This window comes from Convolutriloba macropyga, chromosome 8 (assembly GCF_964194025.1).
Source record: "Convolutriloba macropyga chromosome 8, txConMacr16.3, whole genome shotgun sequence".
In the NCBI taxonomy this organism is placed as follows: domain Eukaryota; kingdom Metazoa; phylum Xenacoelomorpha; order Acoela; family Convolutidae; genus Convolutriloba; species Convolutriloba macropyga.
In genome coordinates, this window is record NC_134475.1 from 25,142,035 (window position 1) to 25,167,174 (window position 25,140).

Genomic DNA, 25,140 nt, shown 5'->3' on the forward strand with positions numbered 1-25,140 from the left:
GTAAAAGCTTTATCCATTTTTGAACTTTTGATTTTTTGTCACATTTTCAAAGTTTTTATCGTATTTTGTCATGTTTCGAGGAAAAGCTATTGCATGACACGCTCTGCTGCAAAAATTGTTTGGGTGTTACTGCATCTGAACATTTTTCAAGTTACTTTTTTAATTTCGCTTTTATTTTCATTCCTATTTTTGTTTTTTTTTTATTTTCTTGATTTACTAAATAGTTTATTTATTTTGGTTCTTGAGTGCTTTTATTTTTTGATTTGTTTGCTCTGGTGAAAGTCAAGTTTTATTTCGAAGCGTTTGCGGAGTCCTTCGGCTATGTTCTCTTTCTGTTGCACAGAAAAAGGAATTGCAAAAAACGTGACCTCATAACCACAAGCAACAACTTTAAAAGGAAAACAAACAATTCGAAATTAAAATGAAAAATGTAGATTGCGCTGTTAAAAACAGATATCCAAATCCAACAAAATGCGTTGTCTTGCAATTGATCACACTGAAGGACAGTTGCAGGTTTGACGAATTGCAAATGTTCCCTCATTCAAATGTGGTATAAGTTAGGGCGTGTCTCGCAAAAACGAAACGCCAATGACATAAAACTAAAAACGGAGAGCTCAAAGATCAAAAGAGAAACGTACCGTTACCAAAAACGTTAAACTGAAAATTATCAGACCAAAAAATAATCAGGAGCAAAAAATTTAAATTGGAAAGATAAGACACAAGAAATGGAGCAATTTGACTCCACGAATGCAATGTTTTCCTGTTATGCTACTTAATTTTCCATTTTGTTGGACAGACCATAAATCAGTCCCTGGTTTGACCTTCGGAATATGTTCTACAGGTATGCAATCAGGCATATGCATGTGAATGACATGCATGTGCATATGGATGATCTCAAATGGCACGCTTGCTCATCAAAACGGTCATTTGCATGTTATGCTTCAACCCTTGGTTTTTACTTCGTCTGTTTTCTTCGACTTGCTTTCCAAATTTAAGTTCGACTTTTGAGCTCTTCTCATCAACTTTGAAATGTTGTAATATTTCCATTTTATGGGATACACTATAAAAGGGCATGTCATAGAGTTGAAACGCAACCGATCGAGAGTTTAGTTTGAATTTATGCGACAAATTTGAGAGGTCATATATCAAAAGTAAAACAAGTGGATAACATGGAAGGAAACGAATCAATGCATGCAGAAGAATGATTATTGACACGCTATCGTGAAAATTGAGCAGGGCATCAACTATACCCTACGCATTCTATTCATTAAGTTGATATAAGCAAACGCTTTGAAACGACTGGTCAAGTAGGTTAGCTAAATGAAAACCATGTAAAAATAAACAGATGAAATGGAACTGACTCCTGACAAGAAAATGACCCCATTGACACATACTTACAAGTTTTGGGGCTTGTCGAACATCGCTTATCTCAACTATAGTGAGTCTCTCAACAATGGAACGCAATCGCACGTTTGAAAACTCTAGGAATGTAAATGAACGTCAATCCTTCCAAACATTCGATAGAGTTTCAACTTGATTCTAAAATATAGTCAGCCCATAAAGTTGCAACGGTCGAACGTTTCAAAGGTCAAATTTTAATTTTAAAACGTGCAAGATATCTAGCAAAGCACTGTCCATTTGCATGCCCCGAACTTTTCGAACGTTCGCTTGCGTTGCAACGTTTTGGGTGACCTATTATATATACTGAACGTCAAAAGTAAGTTAATAACCCCTACTTTTAGGAAGCAAAATTTCAATTTTTGACGCAATATTACTCCATTTTTACAATAAAATTTGCTTGAAAATTTTTACACCATTGGTCCTTTTGGCTAGTGGTCTTGCCTACCTCTGAAGGTCAGATAATACGTAAAGGTAACTTAATATATAACCCAATGTAAAGCGGATGAACTCTATTCAAAACTCGAGAAAAAGAAAGTTGTAACGAAATCACATTTTATTCACATCTTTTCTCCAATGTTCACCGCAAATGCGAACACCATCACAGTTGAACAAATGTGAAAACATATAAACACATTATGAGACAACTATCTTCTAACAATAAAAACATCAAATAATTTTGTCAAATTTATATTGGGTTATCTGTTAAGTTACTTTTACGTAATATTTGAACTTCAATATTAGGTAAGGCCGCTAGCCAAGTTAATCAATGGTGTAAAAAAACTTTTCCGAAATTTCATAATACGAAGGGGCAATACCGCGTCAAACATTGAACTTTTACTTCCTTGGGTTATGTTTACTTACTGTTGACTTTCAGTATAGTTAGTGCCATAAAACTAGTCCTAACTAATGAAAATTTGTCCATGTTAATATACTGGTACATATCTTTTTGTTTAATTTTGAACATTCACTCGCATTGCAATGCAACGGTATGGGATCCATGAAAAATTTATGTACAGTTTTGTAAAGTTGTTATGTTAATGTCAATGTTCAAACTTCGAACATGCCGATATCAACCATTAACGTTCATTTGAATCTCGGCAATTTTCAAATTTCGGTTGCAGTGCTGGATCTATTGTCTGCCCAAAAAAAATTAACCAACGTTAAAAAAAAACTCCAAAGTATGCAATTGTGGATGAATGTGGCCGTATAGTTATCAATAATTTTTAGCATCAGGTCCAAGTCTTGTTTTATCTACTTGGTTTAAACTAATTCTGAGCTTTGAATTCTGCCCAGCTTTTTTAAAACATTTGGTAGCCCTAGCTCATTGATGTGGGAAACTCAGTTTGAAAGTTTGATTCGCAATCGGACGCTTCAAAATCGGAAAAAGGAAGACTCTCACTATTCTCCATCATTTTCTCTGCAGAAAACCAAAAAAAAACGAACAAATACGGCTTTTCTATATAAATAATTTTTTTGTCCTTGTTACAAAGGGTCTGAATTTCTCATGGTTTAAATATAAAGAAATAAAACGTCATACGATGAGTATATTCAAAATATATTAGAAGTCACTCATTTTCCTAATCTGTAAGTCTTTTACATTTAAGCCGTACTGGTTAATTTGCATTTCAATCGTTGAAATTAACTTTAACGCTACAAAAGAGTTCTTTTTAAGAATCTTTCTAAAAACATAACAATGAAAACTAAATATATGGGGTTCTCATTTCACGTGAGGGGAAATTAAAGTTTTCGATCTCTTCCGCTCATAAAACCCCCTTCAGCTACAGGGCTTGTTCCATTGCATAGTAAATCATCATCAAAAAGATATCAGGTGCTTTTGAGGGTGCAAATAATATGCACCACATGTATCTGTCTTGCGGCTTATTGTTGGTATATATTTTTCGCGAGTGTGAGGGAAGATCCTTCATGTTAGCGGTATTTTCGCTAAATGTATTTGTGTGAATATACTTTGGTTGGGAGTGGTCAATCCTAGGAGGTCTGATTAGGATTCATTTTGCCAGAAAAAAATTTGTAGAAAAGGATGGCCAAAACGATAGCAACCATTGATCTAAAAATTATTCATGAAATTTACCTGGAGATAAAGAACAATTATCCAAAATACGGTGAAAGGTTTCTGTATTTTCTAGCTGCTTGCCAATACCTTGATCCTGATATTGATTTGGAGGCAACATTGAAGCTGAGACCGTATGGAGGTCTAATTGGAATTGATAATTCGTCGCTGGACAACTACTTCAAATCGTTCAAAATACTTCGACTTCATGCAATACTCCACGATGCATCGGGTTTTATAGCAGAGTACAGTCGTAAAGGCCCTGGATACTCCTATGTGTTATCTTGTCCAATTACGAACGAGTACTTGGGTCATATCACGGGATTGGCTTTTTGTTTGTTTGTGAAGACGTTCATAAACAATTTGTTCACTTTGTTGGAATGCTGAAACAAGAAATAGTGATATTGGATTTTGAAGGTTTTCGTTACAAGAAAACTGGTTTTATAATAAAAGAGTTATCGCTTTGTTCAAGTAATTATTCGGACACAATTCTTTTTCTTCCGCCAGTTGCCTACAACTCACTTTCCGCTAGTGACAGGAGATCTCATAAGTGGGTTACTAAATTTTTACATGGTTTGTCTTGGAACAGCGGTACTTATCCTTATTGGTTTCTATCACAAATTTTTGTCGCCATTAAACTTCGGTTTCCGTTAGGGAAATTTTATGCCAAAGGGAAAGAGAAAACAGAATCACTCCAAACTCTCTTGCAGAAAGAGGTAATAGATTTGGAAACTCTGCTATGTCCGAAAGTTGAAGATATTACATCGCCAATTGATAATATTACTTGTGCTCTGCACTCTTTCTACCTACCGGAAAAGCAAAAGAGGAACCATTGTGCTAAACGGAAAGCACAGCTGTATTTCTATTGGATCTCTCTGCCATCCAATGAGCCGTCGAGTGGAGAAGGCAGCTCCATCAGTTCTTCAAGTGAATTTACCTCCAAGTTTGACAGTATGCAGTTACATAACGAATGATAATCATTTGACATTGACTTTTTTAAAAGAAGAGAAAATAGAATCACGGGGACAGAATATTCTGCGAAAACAACAGATTCTCTGCAACACCAAAGAAATTGAGACGCTGAAGAAATATCTTTCATTACTTGAATATTTTCAAATGTATCATGTCGTTACAACAGAAAATGAGAAAACTGAAACTAACCCCTTTACCTACGCCCAAGTGGCCAGCACCAGTTCAAGTACCTCTGGACGATGACAATCTTCCTGATGAAATTAAAATGTTGGTCAGTGAAGGCAACGTAGAGTCCATTGTCTACCATGGAAGTGGTTACGGAATGCAGGCAAACTATAAATTGACTTACAAAAAAGAGGACAAAGACTCTAGATATACTACTTATGAATTCTTTTGGATTGAAAGAGAGACTAACAAAAATGCAATTTAAACTAAAAAACTGAGTGTAAATTCATTTTTGCAAATAACTTATTTTCAAATGAGTGTTAAAGAAGACCAGATAGACTCTGCTAATGTAGAGGGTTTGAATGCTTTAGTTTTTGATGAGGAAAATCATGAGAGGCGTTCGTGGAAGTTTTTTAATTCTCGGCTACCACGTTCCGAAGTCGTCTATTTTACTCAAATTTTGATAATATTTTTTCTTATCGTAGTGTCTTTAACCAAGCTTGTGTTTTCCCAACTTGATTGTGAGGAATCAACATTTTGGTTTTCATTGCTCTCGTGCACAGTTGGCTATGCTCTTCCAAATCCAAAGCTATGAACAAAATAATATCCACTAGCCATAGGCTTTTTATGGCTGTTTGTGGTCCGTCGTGTTGTGGAAAAACAGAACTTATATTTCAAATGTTATTGAGAAACACTTTCTATCCAACCTTTAGATCTATTTACTACTTCTATCAACACGAGCAGCCAAAGTTCAGCACAATAGAGCGTAAAGTGAACATTTTTTTCACTAAGTTGTCTAGATTCGAATTCATTTCTCAGCTGGAAAATTGTCTGCTTGTGTTTGACGATTCGTGCGAAGAAATTTTCAATGACAAAGAATTTTCAAAATTTGCAACTGCGGGACGCCATAGAAATATTAGTGTGATTTATGTTAAGCATAACTTATTTCAACAGAGTAAATGGTCGCGAACGATTGATCTGAACACAACCCATATCATTTTGTTCAAATCACCTAGAGACATACAGCAGATCACCTATGTCGGAAAACAGTTGAACAATACAAATTTTTTGAAGGAAAGCTATGAACTTGCAACAAAACAACCTTTTGGACACTTACTCATTGACTTAGATCCAAAAACATCAGACTCCTCTCGTTATTGTTCAAATATTTCACAACCAGGTCCAACAATTTTTTATCTACCGTCCTCCAAAGCGGTTATCACTACTTTGACAGATGAGAGAGAAAGAGTTATGTATGCTAAAGCAAATGCTCGAGCTGCCCGAGAGCAATTTCAGAAAGTTCCTCAAACAAGCACCAAATAGCTTTATAAACTTTCTCTGTGAGTGTTTGCTCAATGTGATCAATGGCAACGTTCCAGTGAACAGGCAGTTACTTAAAAATCAGGAGAAATCATTTCAACAATTATTATCAAAGAAAACAAGTTTGGAGAAAAAGCAAAACGTTTTAGCCAAAAAACCAGAACTCATTCGAGCGTTGGGATTGTCGTGCTATATTTACTTGAAGGCAGAATAATGCATGCAGAAGAGTTTGTTTTGATCCCTAAAAGAATGTTCATTTCAAAAAACCCAACCAAGGAAGAAATTTTTGTTAATCCAATGTATCAACAAAAAGCAACTCAGTTAGCACTCCTACAGAGGACTAATCCCAATTTTGAACGAAATAATGAGAAAAAAGTACAAGATGCGGACACTAACACTGATTGGTCGATCAAGAGAACAAAGAGTAGCGGTGATGTGACAAGTGATGCAGACGATGTAAGAAGCGAATCGTTTTTTAGTGATGACAGTGAAATAGAGCCAATAGTGAAAAAAAGGAGGGATTCAGCATTCGACTCAATAATGCTAGAACTGAAACTAGTGGATGAAAACAAAACAAAAAGAGCTGCAATTATCCTAAAAAAAATTTTCAATTCAAATAATGTTTCTATTAGTGAAGAGACCAACATTCTGCACATTAACGATGAGCCTCAAGGAGTAGATGTAACAAGCTTTTTGTACAATTTACAACAACCAACAAAAAAAATTGACTTGTCAAAGTATTCCAAAATCTTGAGTGAACTTGATATATCAGCTGACTTGGTTTATAATACTCACGCAAAAAAAGTTGTAGATCAGTTTTACAGTGAAGATGAAAAGGAAACTGCATCCAAACAACTGAAGCAAAAAACAAAAAAAGAGCAGGAAGGAAGACGATCTGAACCAACGAAGAAACATGCAAAGCCAAGAGTCGATGAAAGTAAAGAGAAGACATCGGAAGAGGCGCGTAGAAAAGACTGGGATATCTATTGACGACGTGCGAAAACTTGACAAGCTCTATTTAAACGGTCCTGCGTCATTTGGAAGCGCAAAGAGATTGCAAAATTTGAGTAAATTATCAATGAACAAAATTAAAATGTATCTGGAAACGAAACCATCTTTTAACAAATACCGATCACGTCGCCTCAGCTTTCCAAGGCTTAAAGTTGTTGTTAACGACATAAATGAGATCTGGTCCGTAGATCTAGCATATGTTGATAAACTTGCAAAATACAACGGTGGTGTAAAATATCTGCCTGTGGCTGTTGACTGTTTGTCAAGATATCTCAGGGTTGAGCCACTGAAAACAAAATATGCCACAGAGACAGCACAGGTCTTCAAAAAGATGATCAAGCATAAACAACCTGAGAAAGTTTGGGTTGATGATGGTACAGAGTTCCTAGGTGCCTTCAAAGCCCTATGCACTGAACGCGGAATTCATTTATACAGTACATTCAGTGAGAAAAAGTCTGCTTTTGCGGAAAGAAATATACGCTCTTTGAAAAATATAATCTACAGATATTTGGAAGAAAAGTGGACTTATTCATATCTAGACAAATTGGATGCGTTTGTTAAAACAATCAATTCTAGAGTAAATTGAACGATAAAGCTCGCTCCGAACAAAGTCACGAAGAAAGACGTTCCAAGGCTTGTGTCCTTGACTGCAAATACAACAAATTCTCAAAAACCCAAATTCTATATTGGTGATTTTGTGCGCATATTGAAAAAAGAGCAGATTTTCGGGAAGGGCTACAAACAGTCGTTTACTGACGAGATATTTGAAATCGCATCTATCCCGACATTGCATCCTCCCACGTATTCTCTTATTGATGCGGATAAAGAAGTTATCCAGGATAAATTCTATCAACCCGAACTTCAACTAGTACGAGAGTCTCCTCTAAAAAATGGGAAGTAAACGATTCGAAGACGAGTTTACGGTACATGTTATTTCTAGCGCTTCGATGGAGATCTTTGATCAAAACACACTAGCTTCGTTCAGAAACTTTTTCAACGATGAAATTCAACTATCTGGCGACTGGAGGGTAGCTCTAAGCGAAATTATTTTTCCGACCAAAATTCGGCATGTGGTGAATGGAGATTTGATAGCATATAGTCTTAAGGGTTACGAGGACTCACAAAGAATCTCATCTGATGCCAATGTCATTTCTCGACCTTACAGTGGAGAAAAATTCTCTTTCATGACTGGAAACTTTGAAACTGTTGCTCAACTTTTATTTACTATCAAGCGAACAGTTGGACTACCTAATTTTTCGTTTCGTGAAATCAAGAGTACTGGAAAATACGAAATACTTTTTGGTAAAAATGAGGGAATCACTTTTCCTAGTGAAGAAATACCCAGTATTGTGGGTTTTACAGGAATTCCAGGTAAACATGGTGTACATATTGTATACAAAATGAATACAGCTACATCAAATAAATTAATGAAGAGCGAGGAGACAAAAACTTTTTATGGAGAATTCCCTGCAGATCTGTGCGCGGGAAAGCACTTAATATTCATATACACAAACATTATCGAGTATCAATATGTTGGTGATGCTAAGGCGCCTTTATTACGTGTCAATGATTCAAAACAACGTCTGAAAAACGGTAGCGTGTGTGAACTTGAACCAACACATAGAATAGTTTTTTCAAATTTGGACTATAAAAAACTACTTTCAAATACGATTCAATCAATTTCCATAGAGTTACGTACCGAAACAGGTCAATTAGTCCCCTTTTCAGGGACCGGTAAAATAAAATTGACGTTACAGTTCAAAAAATTTGGTGATTAAAACAATGGAATCGTAATATACCAATCAAGCATCTTCGTTGCCTTATTTTTCTGGACACTATAGACAAAGAGGAAGTGGCTTTGGAGCTTTAGCAAGTGGCATAGGTCGAATCGCCTTACCGCTTGCACGAAAATTGATTCTACCCGCAGAAAAACGTGTCGGAAAAGAACTTCTCTTACAAAGTGTGCCAGAGTTAGTGGATGTTGTCAGCAAAAAAAAAATCCGCAAAGCAGGCGTTGAAAAACACTATTTCGAACACAGTTAAAAAGCAAACAGGAGGCTCATTAGCAATGCGAATGAGACGACAAAACCGAATGAATCGGAGACGGTCTAAACGATCTGGCTCAAAAGCTAGAAAAAGTACTAATGTGAGAAAGACAGTCATTTCAAAAAATAAACAGCCAAAAAGAAGTCGGTCGGATCTCTTCGCTAGAGTTAAAGATGATCGGTAATATGTTACCAACAGAAGCAACACATAGTTCCCTGGATTTGTTTGAAAAACCAGCGCTTCTTGTAACTTTTGATGGTAGTTTTTGTCAAAAAGTAGGGCCAGTGTACAGCCCTAACGGACCCATGCTCGAATTTGAGGTGGCTGGAGACAGAAATAATTTTATTGACCTACAAAAAATTTTCCTGGAAATCAAATGCAAGATAGTTCAAGGTTCTGAAGCCGATTTGAAATATGACGCTGGAGCTGCAGCAGACGTCACCAAAACAGACGCCCCTTACTTCTGCAATAATGTTTTACATTCGCTCTTTTCTGACTGTACAGTATCTGCCAACGGATTAAAAATTTCAAATGCAAATTGAAATTATGCTCACAAAAGTTTCATTGAAACTGAATTTTCTCATAACAAAGATGCTAAAGCAACTTGGTTGGCATGTCAAGGTTATTCATACGAAGAGAACCCCGGAGCAATTCTGGCAGCTGAAGTTAACAGACGAAAAACTTTGGTTAGACAATCTGCCGAATGAACTTTTTATGGAAAAGTAGCTGTAGATTTTTTTACTTGCGATCGACATCTTTTGAGTGGTGTGACGCTGCGAATTTTTTTTCGACGATCAATAGATGATTTTGTCACAATTTCCGACGATGCTGCAAAATCCTACAAAGTAAAAATTATAGAAGCCAATTTGTATGTAAGAAAAATGACGTTGAACGATGACGTGGTTTCTGCAATTGAAAAAACTTTACTATCAAGTCCAGCGTCCTATCCCTATTTGGAGACCATAACTAAAACGTTTCTTGCTTCTACTGGCTTGCAAAGCTGAAAACAAGAAGATGTTTTCAGCAGGGAGCCAATTCGACGTCTAGCTATATGCCTTAACACAAATCAAGCGTTTTTAGGAAGCAAACAACTCAATCCTTTCCACTTTCGTAAATTCAACCTGGAGCAGATTTGTATTTACCGAAATGGACTTCCTGTTGCTGACAGTCCAATAAATACAACTGATGACAAACGCTTATATTTCAACACAATGTCAGACTTAGCCTATATTGACAATGGTCATGGAATTAAATTGTACCCGAGCCATTTTATTATGGTGTTTGATCTCACAAGCACTCAGCAGGCGTCGCATGATTTTATTCACTCTGAAATCACCAATTGTTCAATTTCAATAGAACTCAAGTTTTCAGTTGCCTTGCCAAGTAATATAGAAATTTTCATTATTGGTGAGAAAGCCAGCACGATTTTCATCGATTCGGCTTGGAAAGTTTCTAAAAATCATATTCTGACAAACTAATGGATGAAGACCAGATAAACAGCCTGATTCAAGCATGTAAACTTCTAAAGTACAAATTTTGTGGTGTCTTTGCAGCTGATAATTTTCCCTTGAAATTGTCACAGAACAGATTCATTATTGTGAATGTATCCAGCTCTGATTCTATTGGATCACATTGGACACTTTTGTGTAGGAAGAATGGCAATTACATTTTCGCTGATCCGCTTGGACAGAAATTAACATCATACAAATGTTTGTACAACAGACTGGCATCCGCTGATCTTGATATTCAAAACGTGTATGAATTGCTTAGAAATCAACCTATACAAACACAAAACTCTATTTTGTGTGGCTTATTTTGTATTTATGTTGCTCATTACATTTATCACAACACATAAATTGTAAAAATGAGTGATGTTGATTTGATTCGATTTGCGCTTCATATGATGCTCTAACTAACTCTACTAAAACTCTGCTTAGTTGAATAAAGTTTTTTTTTTCAAAATTTTATTTTCTCTTCATACACTATGCGTACAAACAAAACATCAGTATCAACAAGCAAATTACCATATCCGCTCAAAAAAATGTCCATTATTTGGCAGAAAGCACCTGAGTGTGGCCCAGACAAGATATTTTGAAATCTCTTTAGAGATTCACTTGAAAAGCTATCAGTTTGAGTTTGTTGGTTATTGGACCTTGTAATACAATTTTGCAATGACTTTTGATGGAGTTGAAACTGTACGCTGCTTCCTCGCTGTAGTCGTCGTTGATTGTCTTCATTCAACGTCACGTTGCTGCTGTTGTTGACCTTTTGATTAGCAGCTACGTTAGAGAAGTTTGGCAACAGTTTCTGAATTGAGTGGGAATCTATGCTCAAATTTTTGTTGTATTCAACCGCCAAAACAAGCTTTTGAAAAATTTCTCCATTCAGCTCTAGGGTATTTGAATTGGCAAACAAAATCTTAAATGTTGTGTAGAGACAAGGCACTGTATAGCTTTTTTTAAACTTTGATTTGTCTGAAGACTTTGTCCCGTCTGATGTATCCACCAAAACATGGTAGTGATTAGTTTTCAAAGTGCAAAAGGGGTTTTCAAAATGAACACACACAGCATAATTGTTTACACCATTCAACTCCGGTTTTTCATCGCAAACTGAAAATTTGAACGCCTTCTGAAATTGTTTGAAGAAGAAACCCGGCGATCGTTCAAACCTTGCTTCAACCATTTTGATTAACCTGTGGAAGCAGCCGAGGATGAGGACGCTGATTCGTATCCAGAATCTTTTTCTGCCAGTTTAGGTTTTTTAGCCACCGGTTTTTTAGCAACCGAAGTATCTTTTTTCCCTTCTGACTCTGGCACCGAGTTTCGTATCCTGCCACTTTTTTTCATAAATTTGTCAAATTCCTCTGTTGTAAGGGATATTCTCTGTTCAAATTCGTATTCATTGTCTTTTCTCTTAAAAAGTTTCAAAAAGACATACGTCCCTGTGTTTTCATAGGTTTTGAGAGTAGCTCTTATCAACCTCTTTTCTGTTTTGGATATATCGAAATAGCAATCACCGTACTCTTTGTCTTTGCTTGCAGTGAAAGGCATTTGTACCAAATTAGCTTGGAAGTTTTTGTTGTAGAACGTAGTCAACTGTTAGCGAAAAGTTAAATTATACAAATGTTAATTATTCATTCCAAAACGGTACTGATAAGGGTGTTTCAAGTGATTTACATATATCACATGTCTTCAGAGGCCCATGTATTTCCCATATAATTTATATATCGCGGAGTTATATTTAGATCAACAAGAGGTATTTCTTGGCATTGCCTTGATAACCCACACACATACACAAATACACACTGGTAATAGTCCCTAACATTCATTCTACCCGCAGAAAAACGTGTCGGAAAAGAACTTCTCTTACAGAGTGTGCCAGAGTTAGTGGATGTTGTCAGCAAAAAAAATCCGCAAAGCAGGCGTTGAAAAACACTATTTCGAACACAGTTAAAAAGCAAACAGGAGGCTCATTAGCAATGCGAATGAGACGACAAAACCGAATGAATCGGAGACTGTCTAAACGATCTGGCTCAAAAGCTAGAAAAAGTACTAATGTGAGAAAGACAGTCATTTAAAAAAATAAACAGCCAAAAAGAAGTCGGTCGGATTTCTTCGCTAGAGTTAAAGATGATCGGTAATATGTTACCAACAGAGGCAACACATAGTTCCCTGGATTTGTTTGAAAAACCAGCGCTTCTTGTAACTTTTGATGGTAGTTTTTGTCAAAAAGTAGGGCCAGTGTACAGCCCTAACGGACCCATGCTCGAATTTGAGGTGGCTGGAGACAGAAATAATTTTATTGACCTACAAAAAATTTTCCTGGAAATCAAATGCAAGATAGTTCAAGGTTCTGAAGCCGATTTGAAATATGACGCTGGAGCTGCAGCAGACGTCACCAAAACAGACGCCCCTTACTTCTGCAATAATGTTTTACATTCGCTCTTTTCTGACTGTACAGTATCTGCCAACGGATTAAAAATTTCAAATGCAAATGGAAATTATGCTCACAAAAGTTTCATTGAAACTGAATTTTCTCATAACAAAGATGCTAAAGCAACTTGGTTGGCATGTCAAGGTTATTCATACGAAGAGAACCCCGGAGCAATTCTGGCAGCTGAAGTTAACAGACGAAAAACTTTGGTTAGACAATCTGCCGAATGCACTTTTTATGGAAAAGTAGCTGTAGATTTTTTTACTTGCGATCGACATCTTTTGAGTGGTGTGACGCTGCGAATTTCTTTTCGACGATCAATAGATGATTTTGTCACAATTTCCGACGATGCTGCAAAATCCTACAAAGTAAAATTATAGAAGCTAATTTGTATGTAAGAAAAATGACGTTGAACGATGACGTGGTTTCTGCAATTGAAAAAACTTTACTATCAAGTCCAGCGTCCTATCCCTATTTGGAGACCATAACTAAAACGTTTCTTGCTTCTACTGGCTTGCAAAGCTGGAAACAAGAAGATGTTTTCAGCAGGGAGCCAATTCGACGTCTAGCTATATGCCTTAACACAAATGAAGCGTTTTTAGGAAGCAAACAACTCAATCCTTTCCACTTTCGTAAATTCAATCTGGAGCAGATTTGTATTTACCGAAATGGACTTCCTGTTGCTGACAGTCCAATAAATACAACTGATGACAAACGCTTATATTTCAACACAATGTCAGACTTAGCCTATATTGACAATGGTCATGGAATTAAATTGTACCCGAGCCATTTTATTATGGTGTTTGATCTCACAAGCACTCAGCAGGCGTCGCATGATTTTATTCACTCTGAAATCACCAATTGTTCAATTTCAATAGAACTCAAGTTTTCAGTTGCCTTGCCAAGTAATATAGAAATTTTCATTATTGGTGAGAAAGCCAGCACGATTTTCATCGATTCGGCTTGGAAAGTTTCTAAAAATCATATTCTGACAAACTAATGGATGAAGACCAGATAAACAGCCTGATTCAAGCATGTAAACTTCTAAAGTACAAATTTTGTGGTGTCTTTGCAGCTGATAATTTTCCCTTGAAATTGTCACAGAACAGATTCATTATTGTGAATGTATCCAGCTCTGATTCTATTGGATCACATTGGACACTTTTGTGTAGGAAGAATGGCAATTACATTTTCGCTGATCCGCTTGGACAGAAATTAACATCATACAAATGTTTGTACAACAGACTGGCATCCGCTGATCTTGATATTCAAAACGTGTATGAATTGCTTAGAAATCAACCTATACAAACACAAAACTCTATTTTGTGTGGCTTATTTTGTATTTATGTTGCTCATTACATTTATCACAACACATAAATTGTAAAAATGAGTGATGTTGATTTGATTCGATTTGCGCTTCATATGATGCTCTAACTAACTCTACTAAAACTCTGCTTAGTTGAATAAAGTTTTTTTTTCAAAATTTTATTTTCTCTTCATACACTATGCGTACAAACAAAACATCAGTATCAACAAGCAAATTACCATATCCGCTCAAAAAAATGTCCATTATTTGGCAGAAAGCACCTGAGTGTGGCCCAGACAAGATATTTTGAAATCTCTTTAGAGATTCACTTGAAAAGCTATCAGTTTGAGTTTGTTGGTTATTGGACCTTGTAATACAATTTTGCAATGACTTTTGATGGAGTTGAAACTGTACGCTGCTTCCTCGCTGTAGTCGTCGTTGATTGTCTTCATTCAACGTCACGTTGCTGCTGTTGTTGACCTTTTGATTAGCAGCGACGTTAGAGAAGTTTGGCAACAGTTTCTGAATTGAGTGGGAATCTATGCTCAAATTTTTGTTGTATTCAACCGCCAAAACAAGCTTTTGAAAAATTTCTCCATTCAGCTCTAGGGTATTTGAATTGGCAAACAAAATCTTAAATGTTGTGTAGAGACAAGGCACTGTATAGCTTTTTTTAAACTTTGATTTGTCTGAAGACTTTGTCCCGTCTGATGTATCCACCAAAACATGGTAGTGATTAGTTTTCAAAGTGCAAAAGGGGTTTTCAAAATGAACACACACAGCATAATTGTTTACACCATTCAACTCCGGTTTTTCATCGCAAACTGAAAGTTTGAACGCCTTCTGAAATTGTTTGAAGAAGAAACCCGGCGATCGTTCAAACATTGCTTCAACCATTTTGATTAACCTGTGGAAGCAGCCGAGGATGAGGACGCTGATTCGTATCCAGAATCTTTCTCTGCTAGTTTAGGTTTTTTAGCCACCGGTTTTTTAGCAACCGAAGTATCTTTTTTCCCTTCTGACTCTGGCACCGAGTTTCGTATCTTGCCACTTTTTTTCATAAATTTGTCAAATTCCTCTGTTGTAAGGGATATTCTCTGTTCAAATTCGTATTCATTGTCTTTTCTCTTAAAAAGTTTCAAAAAGACATACGTCCCGGTGTTTTCATAGGTTTTGAGAGTAGCTCTTATCAACCTCTTTTCTGTTTTGGATATATCGAAATAGCAATCACCGTACTCTTTGTCTTTGCTTGCAGTGAAAGGCATTTGTACCAAATTAGCTTGGAAGTTTTTGTTGTAGAACGTAGTCAACTGTTAGCGAAAAGTTAAATTATACAAATGTTAACTATTCATTCCAAAACGGTACTGATAAGGGTGTTTCAAGTGATTTACATATATCACATGTCTTCAGAGGCCCATGTATTTCCCATATAATTTATATATCGCGGAGTTATATTTAGATCAACAAGAGGTATTTCTTGGCATTGCCTTGATAACCCACACACATACACAAATACACACTGGTAATAGTCCCTAACACCATGAGTTTCAAAGAAACTAACTGATAAGAGGGGAATAAAACGTGTTAGGTGTGATAATTCCCTCGTAACAAGGAACCAAAGTCTGGTTTCAATTACAAGCAACGTGCTCCCCATCTCAGGCGCGCGGCATGCGTGGGTTACACGTGTGTGGTCTACTTATCCAACTTGGTCCAAATTAATGAAAAACACCTGGCGTTCAACTAAAATTTTGTAAATACATGTGCAGTTTTAAGGCGTGTGCCTAATTCTGTTATAAACAAAGTAGTAAAGCACATATGTTTTCAATCAAAATTCCGGGCCAAAATAGTTGGCCTGTGGTTGTGCCGGGGGCAGATAAGAGAACTGCCAGTGGACTCACATTGTTAATTCGCATAAACTACATGGGGGTAAATTCCTCGCTACATTTCAATTCATTTCGGTTCCGAAACAGCAATTCTTTAACTTTGTTGAAAGTCCACTGTCTGAGCAGAAGTCAATTTTTGTGAACAAATATCCTTGCGCTTAAAATACCTTCACAACTTTTTCTTGTTCAATTATCAAAAACATTCAATTTGCTTATCTTCTCTTCAAAGCATTCCAAAATTCTTTAAAACATTATTATCTCTTTAAAATTCTTCAAACGCAGAAAATGTCTTTCCATATCCTAAGCGACCAAAACAATGTCTGGGAGCGAACAATTGTGTACCAAACCTTTTACGAAAACTTTGTGGTTTTTATCCAACAAAAAAGGACAAACGAGAAAGAGGAGAATTGGACAACGCTTGAACACTTTATGATACCTAAAATCTTCATTAACTTCATTGCAACCTTGCCGGACAAAAAGGAGAGTGAAGATTGCGGTGGAACCTTTATCACTTCGGGCGGGTTCGTTCCACCTTTGTCGTTAACACATCCTCTTTACCCGTATGACATTGTGACGCTGCCAAAAGAAACTCGAACTATTCTATACAAATACGATTGTGACTGCGTGCCCTTTTTCGAAAACCAGTTGGGAGTAGTTCGGGCCTGCAATGACCTAGCCGATTTGTGGGGCCTTCCACATTCTCCCGAGTCACCACCACCAACACCAGGATGTGTTTCAACGCCAACTTCTGATCCTAGTGCCACTGTGACTCCGGAGAGCTCACCGTCTCTGTTTTCACCCATTACAGAGGAGAAACTTGCATGGAATTTGGCTCACTACCAACTGCAAGTCAATTGATGCAGAATTTGTCTGCGACCGACTTCAGAACACCGTCTGGCTCGACATCACCAACAACAACACCCGACAACTCCGAGACGCCAAAAGTCACTCTCGCGCCAAGAAAAAAAAGGTCCATTGGACCTTGTGAAAAACTCTTTGATTAGAATTTCTGAAAGGAAACCTAAACTCTCAGTTTGATTGTGTGAAGAATTGCTTATTGGAGTAATCAAAAATTGTGTTTTATAAAAATGTTGAGTCAATTTCTTTGATTTATTTGTTTCGATTTTGTAAAGGAGATTAAATATTTTTTGTGTATAAAAAAAAAATTAATATTATTAGTTTGGTTTTTGAAAATAGAAAAAAAATTCGAAGGACTAAAGACAAACTGAAATTTTTTTTTTCGAAAACCTGTAAAAGTGACTAAGTTCGCCAAATGAAGAAACATGTATAAACATGGTTTTATCGTCACAATATCGTCTTCAATATCGTCTACAAAATAGGACTTGAACAACTCTATTGAGAGGTGGAGTCTTTGCCCATTTTCAAACCATTTTTCGAACAATTTGCTTGAAAAATTGGAAAATTTTTGAATAAAAACGAAAAAAAAACAATGAAAATAAAAAAGTTGGATAATTTTGTAAGGAAACATTTTGCTGAGCGCAAAGTGTTCTACAATAGAACTCTTAACAAAAATTTTGGAGGAGCACAATTTTATGGGTCACAGAGAACAAAATCTATGTTCAGTCATATATTTTTGTCTTTAACTTATCACCCTACAAGTGGAAGACTGATGAGGAAACTACTGAGAAGTATCTTATATGATGTAAAACAACACGCTCTAAATTTTTGGTCCCATAAATTTTTAATATCTGTAACAGAAAAAAAGTTATTTGTAAAAAAGCAAAAATTTTGTGAAAACTATAAATTTTGAAAAAATTTTTTTCTTTCAAATAAATTGAAAACATGCAATTTTTTAACGTTTCAATGTTATCCCTATGTTTTTTACTACAATTTGAAGGTGTTACTTTAGAAATTGCTCATAAAAAGTTTTAGAGAAAAAACACTTTTTTTCTGAAAAAAAGGCCATTTTTTCCGAAAAATCGAAAAAAATTGATGATGTGGTTGTTTTGCTGAAAAATACTCAGAATGAATTTTTCTTACGACTTTGTAACAGAAATAAAAGGTTATGATGATCATGGCCAAAAAACCCCGGGAACACGGTTTTCGCAAACACCTGTTTTCAATTAAAAACATGTGGCTGTCAGATGTTTTGAAAAATCGTGTTCCCGAGGTTTTTTCACACTTCTGTAAAAACCGGTCTTCATAAAATCTCACACTGTGAAACTTTGATCATAAGAATGATGAAGCTAGCTGCTCGCCAAGTATGAGTTCCATTAAAAATTGCAAAAAAAACCAAAAAAAAATCAATTTTTTTTCCAACTTTTAAAAACATTTTTTCTTAGTTTTTTAAAATCTTTCAACACTCAACTGATTCTGCTACAACCTCCAGTAATCATTGATGGGACTTGTTATACTAAAATTCAAATCTATTTTCAAAAAAATTTTTTTCAATGTTTTTGGTTAAAAAAACTGATAATCAACTTTTTTATGCCTAAAAAGAGATATTCAGTTGCACTAGAACACCAATAAAGCCATTTAACCATATAAGGCTCGCTAAAACACGTCATTGCATAGTCATTACGCATATATTGCATAGAAAATACGCATAGGTCTCCGACTATTACGGCAAAACATTGGTATTTGCATTTTAATTCAACTTTGCTTAAGACATGATTGTAGCCCTCTTTGGCCAGAATACCAATCATATATGCAAATGGATTTGCATAAAACATGATCTACGCCCTCACTGGCGAATGATGGAATTTGCATAAAGCAGGACTAAATTTGCATAAAATGCTAGAAGCCCTCTTACGGGATAAAGAAAATGTTTCTAAAGCTTCATCAATCTCCTAATTTAATTAATGGGGCTGTGAACATTGGACAATGATACTATTCACTCTTGTGTAATCCTTTAGTTAACTGATTGGAAAGAAACTTTGTCCCTAGAAATTTCGTTTTGAACATGTTTTCAAATTCAACCAATCAGGACGTTGGTTATTTTTAGAGAGTTGAAGGTTTGGTTTAGCTCGAACTCAAAACCATTTTATCTTCAAATTGATTCAACAATGAGTTTCTCGTGCAAATTTTGTAACGCCAAATTCACATTTCGCACCAACCGCAAACGTCACCAAAGGAACTTGCATCCAGATGAAGTTGGAGTGCCAGTGTACCGCTGTGAACACTGTGATTTCACTACAAGAGATCTACGAACTCTCGAACGACATTTCGGAAACCGACATAATCCGTTAGTACAATGTTGTCTCTACTGCTACATTGGCTTTGATTCTGCTGATCGCTTTGTCACACACATAAGAGATCAACATGGACTGCCCTCGAGAACTAGTGAAACAAGCAGAAGACCAACAGAATCCGCCTTTCAAGGAGCACTTCAACTTTTCACTATTGATGGAACGGAGGACGACCAAGATCTCATGGAGTTCATGCTGAACAATAGAGACATCATAACGGCCTTATAAACAGCGAAGTTTCGATTGCAGCCAAAAAAATTCAGTTTGTTGTGTCTCTGGATCTGTACAAAGAAAGAAACGAAAATGACAACGAAGAACAAGCTATCGAAATCTTTGCTAGCTCTGAAATGACTACAGTGTACTTGGATGGACTCTCAAACGAAGATTTTTTCAAGATGTTGAGTAAGATGTTGAATATTCTCTTCATGTTTTCGTCACAAGGCAGTGGATGGATTCTGCGCAAAGTAAACAGACTGGAAATCAAGATAGCCGCCTTTGCCCCCGTGCATGCATCGTCATATATAGCTCTACCTGGTTTCCTGAACGGATGCCGTTCATTGCTCAACATACGAAACCATTTTGATCACAACTGCTTCGTGTATTGTTTCGTTGCCGCGTATCACATCAAAAATCGAATCAATTTACTGACAGACGGTCGATCGGGAACTGAAAAGACGAATCCAGATACGTACAAGAATGCGGAACGACAGCCGGTTGGAGACTATCAGATGTCCATGCCCATAAACAGGATCCCATACTTTGAGGACGCCAACGACGCTCGCGTCAATGTTTTCGGGTAAGTGTTTCTTTAATAATATCAATAAAATTCAAATATTCCTGCTAAACGAATCAAAATATTAAAACTGTATTGGTCTTCATGAATCTGTTTTGTTTACAGAATCGAGGGAACACGTTTGGTGATGATCTACGTTTCCAAAAAGCCAAACAAATCGTTCACAATGGACCTTCTTCTCCTCCACGATGAGAATGCTCATCACTACGTTCTCATCTTGAATCTGGAACGATTTGTCGCATACTTCAAAGGTATAGCGCACCGTGCAGCGCAGCGTATTTGTCGAAATTGTTTTCATTTGTGTACAAACAGAGAAACTTATCAAAACCATGTTAAAACATGCAGTGAACATGCAGCAGCAGAAATTGTTATGCCAAAAGAAAGCAACACTTCCCTACAGTTCAGAAACTGGAAAGCACGCTGGTTTCTTCCTATCGTTCTATACTTTGACACAGAATCTTATCTTGTTCCAATCGCTACAGCACAACCCTCACCCTCTACTTCCTACACAGTTGCAATTGAAAAACATGAACCTTGTGGTTATGCAATAGCAGCCATAGAACACGGTAAAGCAACTCCTGTCTACTTTGAACTCAAAAGAGGTGACAACTGTATGAAAGAATTTGTAAAATCTTTGCACGTACTGGCACGGGACATCTACAACCGAAAACGAACTTTCTACGGACCCTACCGAGGACCTGTTCCAGCGCGTGAAAATAACACAAGATGTTGGATCTGTGAAAACGAAATAAACGATGAGGCTGAGCTTGTTCTTGACCATTGTCACTACGATGGTCATTTTCTAGGGTGGGCGCATCAACTCTGTAACACTCGTCGCAGAACATCTAACTTTACGCCAATGATTGGTCATAATATCAAAAAGTATGATATTCATCATATATGTCTTGCACTAGCAGAGTGTGAGCCAGAAACGAAGTTTCAAGTTATACCTTCTACGGACGAAAACTATATATCACTCTCTGTTGGAGTGTTCATAAAAAATTTTGAGTCGGAGGCCGGACAACAAGTACCCATCTTCGAATACATAAGGTTAATTGACTCGTTTAACTTCATGCCCCAATCTCTCGAGTCCTTGGTAGCTGATCTGCCTGAAAATCGCTTTGACATTCTACGCTCTAAGTATGAATCTTACTCCAATAGCGATTTTCAACTTCTCTGCCAAAAAGGTTTTTACTGTTATTCCTACATCACATCAGAACAAGTGTTTGAAGAAAAAGTGTTGCCTCCATTATCGGAATGGAAAAATACATTGCATGGCGGTGAAGTCACTATCAGCGAAACCGACTACAATCATGCTCAAACAGTGTTTTCAAAATTTGGTTGTCAAAACATCGGCGACTACCACGACCTTTATCTAACCTGTGACACTTTGCTCTTGGCGTGCGTTTTTGAGGCTTTCAGAGATATCTGCTATGACACGTACGGTTTAGATTGCGCACAGTACTATGGAGCATCAAATTTATCAGGAGATGCGTTCCTCAAGGTGTGCAAACCCGACCTGCATTTGCTAACCGAGAGAGAACAACTTGAACTTGTAGAGAACATGATGCGCGGAGGAGTGTCTTCAATCTATGAGCAACGACTCTTTCAAGCAAACAACTGCCATCTGCCGAACTATGATGCTTCTAAGCCGTCTACATATGCGTTGATGCTAGACGCAAATAACCTCTACGGCGGCGTAATGCAGAGCGATCATTTGCCCTTGAAGGATTTTGCGCTAGATGCACACATCACGCTCGAGGAAGTACTCAAACTTTCGTCAACGGCACAGAATGGATACATAATTGAAGTTGATATTGATTATCCACCCGAATTTCATGAAGCTCATCAAGATTACCCTCTGGCGCCATCCAAATTGAAAATCAAACATTCTTGGCTGAGCGGTTACCAGAAAAATTTGAAAGTACAGATGCACTTACCTGAAAAGTCATCTGGGCCAAAACTCGTCCAAACGCTGTTGCCTAAAGACCGCTACACGCTACATTATCGGCTTGCCCAATTCTACAATTCAATGGGGCTCAAAATCACAAAACTTCGTCGGGCTTTAAAGTTTGAGCAAGCGAACTGGATGCGACCCTACATGGAGCTAAACACCAGTCTCCGGGTTGCTGCCAGTACTGCTTTTGGCAAAAAGTTCTATAAGGGTATGAATAATTCAGCGTTCGGAAAAACGTGCGAGTCAAAAAGGAACCGTGATCAAGTCGTTATTGTTCGAAATGCTCAAAGTGTGCTACAAAGAACGCAAAACTTTCATTTTAAATCGTTCAAAATCTTTGGAGAGAGCATGGCTGCGATGAAAACTGCAAAAAAAACGGATTTATTGGAACAAACCCACTATTGTAGGGGCATGTGTACTTGATCTGGCCAAATTACACATGTTCCAATTCCATTATACAGTGATGAAGCCATATTTTGATTGCAAAGTTCTCTACTCGGATACTGATTCACTGCTATATCGAATCAATACAATAGACGTTTATGAAGATATACGCCAAAAAATTCATATTTTGCAACATTTCGAGTTCTCTAATTATCCACCACAGCACCCGCTCTTCTCCAAAGTGAACGAATATGTCGTCCTGAAGTTCATGGACGAGTTTGCCAGCGTGCCTATTCAAGAATTTTGTGCTCTCAAGCCGAAACTCTACTCAGTAATTGCAATTGGTAAGTTAGTTTTCATCAAACTCACAGGTATCAATATACAGCTTGTTAGTTGGGACTGTTCCTAATGTTCAATATTTTAATTTAGAGGGCGGGGAAAAGAAATCAGCTAAAGGCGTCACAAAATTAGCACAACGACAACTGACGCATGACAGATTCAAAGAAACTCTCTCCTCTGGTCGTTTGATCCGCACGCAAAACCATAGAATAGCTTCTAGCAGCCACCAACTCCATACAGTAACCATTAATAAAGTGTCGCTCAACGCTTTCGACGATAAACGATACATTCTTGAAAATGGGATCGATACGCTGCCGTTTGGTCACATAAAAATTGTCCACGATCGTTTCTTCGACGAAAACGACAATTTCGATAATGAATCGTTGAGTTCCTGGTCGTCTGGAGAGTTGTACGAAATTGAAAACCAGAAGGAAATTTAAACCACAGTTGAAACGAATACTGTCAACGCTGAAATCCTTGACCCCGGCTTCGTAAGAACCGCCGCAATCACAGAGTCTGATATTGATTCTGATGAAATTGCCGATGAAAATGAGATAGAAGAAGAACGTCCAGTCTATAACCCATTTATTGATTATGAAGCGATAGAGTCAGACTCTTAATTAACAAAACAATGCGCTATTTTGTATGCAATTTGACGCTTTTGTACTTGTTTAATTCTCTTATCTATAACAGTTTCTATAACAATTCTATTCTATATGTTGTAACGTATAAATTCAGGTTTTATTCAAATCTACTTTGCTAGGTTTTGCCACAAATAAGCAAGACAAGTTGAAACTGGAAAGGCTTTCCAATAGCGCAATACCAACAATAAGCCACCAGACAAATACATGTAGCGCAATTACCACTTTCCTAATTTAAAAGATCTCCCCTAAGGGATCAGGGATCCCCCTCTGCTGAACGGATCTCCAAAGGATCTCCCCCCCCCCCCGATCTTCCTGTATATATACGATACTACTTGCACCCATTACGCTTGGGGACACAAACACAAAAGATCTCAATATTTTATTGCTCTTTTCCTAATTATTATATCTAAAATCGGGCCGAATTTGTGCTTAAAGTCGATGCACATTGTTAAATTTGTGGTTTGTGTAACAAAAAGAAACGTGAGGTACTTTGTGTTTAACTATTGCCGCTTTTTAAAAGGTTTTTGTTCTAACCGCGTTTGTTAAATCAAGCTGTTTCTTTGTGATCTTTCACAGCCGAGTTAAATTTCCGAAAGACGAGCTTCATTTTGAGAAAATCCAACAAAACGTAAACGTGTATTTCATTAGGAAACAAAAGGACAACCTAAACAGAACAGAAAGATGATCGAAAGCTATCGTTCGAGCCAGTCATATGTCCCAAAATACAATTCTGCTTCTTAACTTCATTGTAAAAAAACGGTCATTAAAAATTGTTCTAAATGAAGGAAGTCGAGAATGACTTCCGATACTTTCCGATTTTTGATTTAAAAGTCACAGTTCGAGTTGGGAATGTCACAACCATTAAGCTATGATTGCGGGAACATAATGCTATATAAACCGACTGATTCGTAACAAATCTTGCCGCCAATTGAAACATTGATTAATACTTCTCTCTCTCACATCAATACACAACTTATCAGGTTACTGTGCTCAGCCAAACGCACAGCTGCACACAAAAATTTTTCTGCAAGGCGGCCAAACAAAAACAGACAAAACAGCAAAGGGACAAGACACTGCCAAAGATACCAGAAAGGGCCAAAGAGACGAAAAGCCAAAACGAGAGAGCAAAGGAGAGTCCAAAAAGAGAGCAAAAAACAAAGCCAAAAAGAGAGAGCAAAAAGAGAGAGAGAGCAAAGAGTCCGAAAAGAGTAGCTAGCAAGGATCAACAGGGTGAAGTTCCAGACCCTAGTTTCGAATGAGTCTGTTTGAGTGCCGGCAAAGTGCCAAACCAAGATTGAAAACATTAATTGTTCTAAATTTGTAAAAAGTTACTTTCCTAAAAGGTAGCTTATTGGTTGTGACGCGCGTGCATTTCCGGATACCGTTCGGACATTTTTTTGAAAAAGCGCAACCTAATCGAACACCGTTCAATTTTTGAAAAAGCGCTGATTTGCTGAATATCGTTCAGATTTTGATTTTAAAACATTGTAATAAACCTGTAGAGCAGCGCAAAACTTAAACACTCTACAAATATGGTTGAACTTGATTGATAAATGATAATAACTTTGGAAAAATAATCATGCTAATAAGGGGCGATACATGTAGAGACTGCCCTTGAGTCTGTGAAGTTATTGCAACCTGGGTTCCGCTAAGGATAACACCCGACCTAGAGGATCCTTTTACAGTCGAACCTTGTAAGGACGTGGCCT

The 25,140-nt window shown here is 37.1% G+C and overlaps 3 protein-coding genes across 4 annotated transcripts in view; 1 reads left to right on the forward strand and 2 right to left on the reverse strand.

Moving 5' to 3' along the window:
- The window catches only part of LOC142344625 (trafficking protein particle complex subunit 2-like), a 580,178-nt gene that overhangs the window by 246,159 nt on the left and 308,879 nt on the right, over positions 1-25,140 (reverse strand). The gene's annotated exons all lie outside the window — the stretch shown is intronic.
- Positions 1-25,140, reverse strand: part of LOC142344623 (ubiquitin carboxyl-terminal hydrolase 5-like) — a 385,171-nt gene that overhangs the window by 51,157 nt on the left and 308,874 nt on the right. The window lies entirely within an intron of this gene.
- On the forward strand, positions 19,662-23,227 carry LOC142344991 (uncharacterized). The gene is made up of 5 exons (XM_075397075.1): positions 19,662-20,110; positions 20,213-20,358; positions 20,563-22,272; positions 22,472-22,792; positions 22,878-23,227. Exons 1-5 carry the CDS (start codon positions 19,662-19,664, stop codon positions 23,225-23,227), a joined length of 2,976 nt encoding a protein of 991 aa, XP_075253190.1.